The following is an 8,187-nucleotide window of genomic DNA, read 5'->3' as shown; positions in this document are numbered from 1 at the left end:
CTGTACAACTGTGGCATCGCCCCATCAAGACTGCTGGACTTCATGAAGCCAAGGGCATCGCAAAGTTTTCTTGATGAATTTATTTCTGCATTGTGATAAAAATGCTGCAGTTCGATTCTCAGCTTTTCTTGATCAAAAAGGTGGCCATATGTCTCCATCAAATTTGACAGTAGCTGCATAGGAAATGATATTTTGAACGAGTTGAATTTCGCCGCATCCAAAAGCTCCATGAAGCGCAAGCGGTCGAGGTGTTGAAAGCGCTGAGTTATTTGAGTGCGCAAGTTGTCGTGGATGGAATCATAAAGTGCTCTGTAGGACTGACGGGGATTAAGCAGCCTTCTTTTGACCCTGTGAGACAAGTCAGGGTCTTCTGTTAGAGAGGCAGCCCTGGCGTAGATTTTGTCAAAGGCGCTCTGTACTTTTAGCTCATCCAATATTTGCAGGAGATTCTCTATTCGCCGTTTGCAAAAGGCGACATCTATGGATTTGTGCTGTAAGATGTCAAACACCACGTCAGTGTGCGAAAACAACTGCTCAAAAGTGAAGAGTAAAAACGCAAATTCAAACTCTTGCATTTTCGACCTCAAACCATCAGCTAAACGTATTGTCTCATCATCCATCATTGGGCGCTCAGTAATGTTCTCGAAAATCTGAAGTAGTTCGTCATAATTTGAAGCAACTGTGTTCACGACCCTAGAGGAAAAGTTCCAGCGAGTGGGAGCGCTCCGGGGAATGCGGGCGCAACTGAACTCCTCGAGTAAAGAAACCCTCTTGCTGGACTTGGAGAAAAAAGACGTGAAGCCACCCAAGTGAGCAAAGAAGTATTTTGCTTGGGGAATGGTCTTAACACCCTGACTTAAAACTAGGTTTAAGTGATGTGCATAGCAGTGGACAAATGTTGCACAGGGAGCCAATTCTCTCACTTTAGCCTGAAGGCCATTCAAGTCCGAGGCCATGACCGCGGCACCATCGTAAGTCTGAGCGACAAGTTTATCCTTGAAATTGAAACCTGACAACTCAGTCTGCACGAAATCGAACAAGGATTGTGCACTGCAACCACTGGACACATCAAAAAATCCTAGAAAGCGTTCCTGAATTGTACCTTGATTATCGACATAGCGCAAGATGACAGACAGCTGTGAATGACAGCTTATGTCTGTGGTCTCGTCGATTTGCCACGAGAAGAAGGGTGCCGTGTTAAGTTGCTTTTGGATTTCTGAATTAATTGAACCAGCTATAGCGGATATTAGATCATTCTGGATTGTTTTTGACATGCCTGTGAAGACAGTCGAACTTTCCAGATGCTCTGCCAGAACACGATCATAGCGAGCAATAACCTCCGCTAGCTCCCTGTAATTGCCCTTATTGTCCGAATTCCCCCCTTCTTCATGTCCCCTCAGTGACAACTCTTGCATGCCTAGGTAGGCTGTTGCATCTATCAGACATTTTAATACCTCTCTATTGCGACTCACTTTAGCATTGTGCTGCTGGATTTGCAGCCGCACACCCTCGTCTACCACCCTATCTATTGGCATGGTGCCTAATAAGGACAGTCGGATAGCAGCACCAACGTGGTCTTGACACTTCTCATGGCGTTTGGTTGCCATATCTAGATTTTTTAAATCATTGAAACCATGAACACTCCACGCTTGTGATTTGGCATTGTTCATTAGCAAACAGGGCCAGCAATATAATCGATGGGTGGTAACGCTACCAGTGAGCCATGTGTACCTAGCAAACCATGTAGCATTCACTGTACTGCCTTTGCCATTGGGTTTTGTGATTTCGATTTTAGGGGTTGGTGTACCTGCTGCTTTGATGGCTAATTTTTCACTGTAGCTCAGCCCATGGAAGGGTTTTGCAAGCAAAACATTCACCACGTCCTCTGTTTCCATTACTTTATTCGTAGAATATCTATAACATAGTCAATCCACTTCCACCTCGCCGTTCTCACTCTGACTGCCGAAGTGCCCGAGTCACCGGATCTAGAAGTTAAGTTTGATAAGATAACCCCTCCCCCCAGGCAGCTAAGGCCTCTACTTATTGGTTCATTGCGCAACTAGGGCTGCAGCCTATTGGTTGATATTTTGTAGCACTTGTCAGATCTCTTAGCTAGTCCCACCCTCTTAGAGGAGGATTTTCCTCCTCTCTCTCATTGAAGTCTATTGGCCCTTTTCCACTACCCTTTTTCAGCTCACTTCAGCTCGCTTCAGCTCACTTCAGCCTGACACGGCTCGTGTTTCGACTACCAAAAACCAGCACGACTCAGCTCGTTTCAGCCCTGCTTAGCCCCTAAAACACCGTTTTGGAGTGGGGCTGAAGCGAGCCAAACCGTGCCGAGTGAGGCTGGGGGTGTGAGCAGACACTCCCCTGTGCACTGATTGGTGAGGAGGAGTGTCCTCACATGCCCACACACGCCCCGCGAGCGCGCTGGGATCTGTAAACACCGCAAACCCGGAAGGAGAATAATTACGAATTACGAGAATTTCTGAAGCCTTATGCGCCTCGCCTCATCTATACGCTCTTGCCAGTATCTGTTGGCGTTGTCGGTGACAACAAGCCACAGCACCAAGACCAGCAACACTAACGACTCCATGTCCTCCATGTTTATTGTTTACTATTCGGGTCGTGAGACTACCGCTTAAAAGATCACTGATGTCACTGTTTGCGCTGCTTAACGACACGTGACGTCCACCCACTTTCGCTAACTCCACCCAATGTGTCCACCCACTTCCAGCCAGCACGGTTCAGCGCGGTTGTAGTCGAAATGCAACTCCAACATCCCCACTCAGCCCGACTCAGCACGGCACGGCTCAGCCCGGCTCAGCCGCGTTTGTAGTGGAAAAGCGGCATATGTTAACCACGAGCCGCCAGTGCCGGAGACTGTTTGAATCGGAGTGAATGGGAGCCGAAGGGAGGAAGATCCTCCGTGCAGTAATTTCTAATAGCGAGCGATAGGGGGTGCTAATGTAATTTCACCCAGAGAAACGAATATAATGTACATGTCGTATTTGGCAGTAAAATAGTAATATTCAAGGACAGCAATTCATTAAATTGGTCAAGACAATTTCAATTTTTTATTCTTAGAATTTTTAAGGAGGATCTTCCTCCCTCTCCTCACTGCAGAAGCCACCTGTGATATATATATATATATATATATATATATATATATATATATATATATATATATATACACATACACACACAATATATATATTATATATAAAATACACACTAAATGTGTGTGTATATACACACACACACACTATATATATATATATATATATATATGGCAAGGTGGTGTAGTGGTTAGCGCTGTCGCCTCACAGCAAGAAGGTCCTGGGTTCGAGCCCCGGGGTCGGCGAGGGCCTTTCTGTGCAGAGTTTGCATGTTCTCCCCGTGGGTTTCCTCCGGGTGCTTCGGTTTCCCCCACAGTCCAAAGACATGCAGGTTAGGTTAACTGGTGACTCTAAATTAACCGTAGGTGTGAGTGTGAATGGTTGTCTGTGTCTATGTGTCAGCCCTGTGATGACCTGGTGACTTGTCCAGGGTGTACCCCGCCTTTCGCCCGTAGTCAGCTGGGATAGGCTCCAGGTTGCCTGCGACCCTGTAGAACAGGATAAAGCGGCTAGAGATAATGAGATGAGACACACATACATACACTATATATACATACACATATATAGTGTATGTATATAGTATATGTATGTATATGCGTGTGTGTGTGTGTGTGTGTGTGTGTGTATAATGTATATACACATACACCTACCTGTGAGTGTTTGTCTAGTTCTTATCTAGAGTGTTTATACTGTTTATATTGTTTATTTCAGTTATTCTATTTTTATTTATTGCATTGCCTGTTTGCACCGTGGGTCAGAGTGGACTGAAATTTCATTTGTGCTGTATGTCGAGCATGTATAGCATATTTGACAATAAAGTTGACTTGACTCAAGAATCCTGAGGGATCCTGTACAATCATTGCGGAAATGAGACAAAGGGATATTTCCTCGCTTAGAGTAGGCTATTAGTAGTATAATGCCGCGGATGGCAGGCTAATGTGGCCTACCGGCGCACTGTCCAGTAATTGTTACCTATATCCACTAGGGAGGGCGGTTTAATTATTCTTCAAAAGTGCTCTTATTTAGTATTACGACGAAAGTAAGAATTTATCATAATTACCAGAATAAATCGTTTGGGCGCGAGTCTTGTTGAGGTCCGGGGTCACCGCGATCAGAGTCGGCTGAGTCGCTGTCTGATTCCGAGGCCGCACGGTCAAACCAGTGAGCCACGTTCACCGATTGCTTCACAACGTCCATAGGTTCATACATGTATGGTTTCACCTCTCGATATTTAATTTGGAGAATTCCTACTTCAAAATCGCTATCGCTTTCGGACATTTTACGCAACCTCTCATGACCAAATTCCGTACACGTGTGCTCAGTTCGCAGGTAAACACAGAACTGCTCCCGGTCTGTTTGGCTCAAATGACGTCACGACGACGGTTCACTGGTGGTGAAAGGGCACATAAGTGAGATGTAAACAAACCTTCGGAAATTGGGCAAAACACTATATTTTAACTGTTTTATTCAAGTTTAGGGTGCAAATTAGACACTAGGAAGATTGAATTTGCTTTTTGGGTTGTTCTTCTAGACAATAAAGTTGATATTCCACGTTTCACCTCCGACTGTTGCCTATGACCTTTAAAACCAGTGACAGCTGTGATGTCACGCACTCAGAGCTGGCTCAGTGGGGGCAGCTCGAATGCCATCATTGCGGTTGATTTTTAACTCTCAAAAGTATATTTTTATTCCCATTTATACAGCATGGAAGAGTAAAGGATGAAGATACTATCCACTCAGAAATTTATTTAAAAATAAAGGCTCTGGGCGGCACGGTGGTGTAGTGGTTAGCACTGTTGCCTCACAGCAAGAAGGTCCGGGTTCGAGCCCCATGGCCGGCGAGGGCCTTTCTGTGTGGAGTTTGCATGTTCTCCCCGTGTCCGCGTGGGTTTCCTCCGGGTGCTCCGGTTTCCTCCACAGTCCAAAGACATGCAGGTTAGGTTAACTGGTGACTCTAAATTGACCGTAGGTGTGAATGTGAGTGTGAATGGTTGTCTGTGTCTATGTGTCAGCCCTGTGATGACCTGGCGACTTGTCCAGGGTGTACCCCGCCTTTCGCCCATAGTCAGCTGGGATAGGCTCCAGCTTGCCTGCGACCCTGTAGAAGGATAAAGCGGCTAGAGATAATGAGATGAGATGAATAAAGGCTCTGCATATCTCCTTTAAGCACAGATAAAGTGTCCTGCTCACTTTCATTTCCACATTAATCATGTCTGTGTGTATATCTACTCTCAACACATTCATTATTCCTGAATGCATTGTATAAGTGTCTTGTATTAAGCCATCAGGGTGCAATATGTGAGCATGTACAACTTGACAGACAGCTGTGTTTATTAGACGTCCATATTTCATAACCAGGTGTGTCTATCTGTTTATCTAGTTTTTTTTAACAGCTGTATTTGCTCCTACAAAATGAAAAAGGAAAAAGAGAAGAAACACATTTAGTTGCAGTTGTATCTAACGTGTTATTTAGTCTATGGCTATATTTGTTCTGCAGGAAAGAGATCAACACAGGTTATGATTTCTCACTTAAAAGTATTTTAATTTCCATTAGAAAAAAGTTATTTTCTCAAAACAAAGTGCAGGACAAACTTTAATAATAAAACATTAATAGGGAGTAAAGCAGTCATCTTCCATTACTACATTTAATATTAATAGCATGTTGAACTAATGATCTATTCGTTACAACAGTAATCTTAATATCTTATCGTGTGTATATGTGTGTGTGTGTGTGTGTGTGTGTGTATATGTGTGTATATATGTATGTGTGTGTGTGTATGTGTATATGTGTGTGTGTGTATATATATGTGTGTGTGTGTGTGTGTGTGTGTGTGTGTATTTTAATTTCAGACAGTATACAGTCACCATTAACTCTCATGACTGTATACATAATTGGCTATATATCAAACAGGATATTTGTAATATTACTGTAATGAAATCCGAAGTTCACAAAGATCACGGAGATAATCCTCATTGTCTTCACAGCTCAGCGCTTTCTCAAAGCACTCTATGGCTTGTTGCTTTTCTCCTTGTTCCTTATGAATGATTCCAAGTATTCCAAAGGCCTCTCCATCCTGTGGATTGTTCTCAATTCTTCTCTTTGCAATCTTTTTCAGACTTTCAGCACTTTTCTTCCCATGATATGTATTTGGATTTATCTTCAGACATTCAGTGTAGTGTTTGATGGCAGCAGGCTCACATTTCATACTGTACTGCTGGAATTCTGCATAACAGAGATGAACATACTGGCAGCCCTCGTTTCTTTCTTTAGCTGTCTGAAATGTATTCTGGAACATTTCTTCTGCTCTCTGCATATCCTGTGTCATCCCATACTGAAGGGCCAGATCACCCATAGCAAGGATGAAGCCAGTCTTCAGTTCGGTCGCCATCTCCAAGTGGTAGATGCACTGCTCTTGAGCTTGCTTAATTTCAGCACCTGTTCTGTGGTGGCTTCCTGCAAACCTCAGATTCTGGATCTTTTTCTTATAGCAAAGCCCCAGCTGATGGTGAATAAAGGCTGCATTGGTCACTTTCTCTAATGCTCTCTTTAGGAGGGCAATAGACCTGTCCACAGACCCTTGATTCCGCAAAAACTTTGCAACATATCGAATCACATGTGGATGTTCTGGAGAGCTCTCTAAGGCTTGCTCCACTAGGCTCCCTGCCTCATTGTACTTCTTGTCAACAGTCAATCTAAGTGCAAGCAGAACCTTAAGAACATCATCGTCTGGATTCATAGTTATGGCCCGTCTAAGCTGATCAGTTGAATTTTCAGTTGAAGTTTCAGTTGACACCGCTGAATTTTGGAGATTATACTCCAGCCGATACAGAGCAATAGCAAGGCCGGCATTCCATTCAGGGTCCTCTGGTTCCAGCTCCAGGACCTTCTTGAAGCACTCTTTAGCCCATTCATAATATTTCTGAGAAAACTTAAGGAATGTCCATCCTTTTTCTCCAAGCACCTCAGCATATGGGACAGATGGATATTTTGTTTTAATCTCGCTCAGTTTATTCAAGTAGCTTTCACACTCTGTGAAATTACCCATGTGATAGTATAACCATGCAAGGTCTCCATAAGCAACAACAAGCAATTTGTCACAGTCATTTCCACGAGACATAGTGAGCTCTACAGATCTCTCAAAGTTGCTGAGAGCCTCAGTATTGGAGCCAAGAAGAAATTTCACAAATCCCTTATAGCTGTGTGTGCGTGCAGCTCCTGTCTCCCCTCCAAGATCCAGGTTAAGCTGTTCTTCTAGCCTGTTCAGAAGGTCAGCGAGATCTACATCATTTTTGTTCAGAGCCCAGGTAAAATGGCATTCCAGCTGAAGAAGTCTGGGTTTGAAAATTGTGTCTTGTGTTGAACTGGTAGAGAAAGAAATAACAGAATCATGCATGAATGAAACTCACTAAAACAATATAATTCTCAGGAAAAAAAAAAACAATATAAACCTTTTATTTCAATAAAGTACATGCAAAGCATTCCTCTGTTGTAAAAGAGTGGTTCATAAGGTCCAATTATGTACCTTCAATTATTTTTGTAACATTAATTCATATTCGGTTAGAAATACAGACTAAAGGTAGAAACAAAATGTACCCTTATGGGTAACTCCGCATTCCGTGAAAGGGAAGGTTTAGTATTCAGGCAGAATGACAGCACTTACCTCATTGTGGTCAGTCTCTGTGTATCTCACACTGTGAAAACAGATCAGGGAGACTACAGTGATACAGATAGAAGCGATTTACATCCCCACCCATTTGTTCAGGAAAGGAAACCGAAAGTGTTTTCATTTCAAATGCAGCCTCAACTCTTTGGATGACATCATCAGCAAATAACTATAAACATCTGGATTGAAATCGTAAATGAAGTAACTGAGTCTCAAATATCAAGTCATACTCATTTTTAAAAACAATTTACAAAGCAGCACATTATGCAGTATTAAGCAGAAGCAGAAGATAATAATCTCCTTTCTTTAACTTTTCTCTACCCACAGCACCACACTGGAGTCACAGAACATAAACAAACAAATCCAAAAATAAAGGCAGAAATAAGCATAAAAGAAAATATTTT

General features: G+C 43.0%; 1 protein-coding gene across 1 annotated transcript; it reads right to left on the bottom strand.

Moving 5' to 3' along the window:
- Positions 1-5,905: 5,905 nt before the first annotated feature.
- On the bottom strand, positions 5,906-7,828 carry LOC132897727 (interferon-induced protein with tetratricopeptide repeats 5-like). The gene is made up of 2 exons (XM_060938953.1): positions 7,781-7,828; positions 5,906-7,481 (listed from the first exon to the last, which is right to left on the bottom strand). The coding sequence occupies exons 1-2, from the start codon at positions 7,783-7,785 to the stop codon at positions 6,044-6,046; spliced, it is 1,443 nt and encodes a 480-aa protein (XP_060794936.1). The 5' UTR covers positions 7,786-7,828; the 3' UTR covers positions 5,906-6,043.
- Positions 7,829-8,187: the final 359 nt, after the last annotated feature.

Source organism: Neoarius graeffei, chromosome 14 (genome assembly GCF_027579695.1).
Source record: "Neoarius graeffei isolate fNeoGra1 chromosome 14, fNeoGra1.pri, whole genome shotgun sequence".
In the NCBI taxonomy this organism is placed as follows: domain Eukaryota; kingdom Metazoa; phylum Chordata; class Actinopteri; order Siluriformes; family Ariidae; genus Neoarius; species Neoarius graeffei.
The sequence above is the reverse complement of the archived record's forward strand: the minus strand, read 5'-3'. Positions and strand labels throughout refer to the sequence as shown.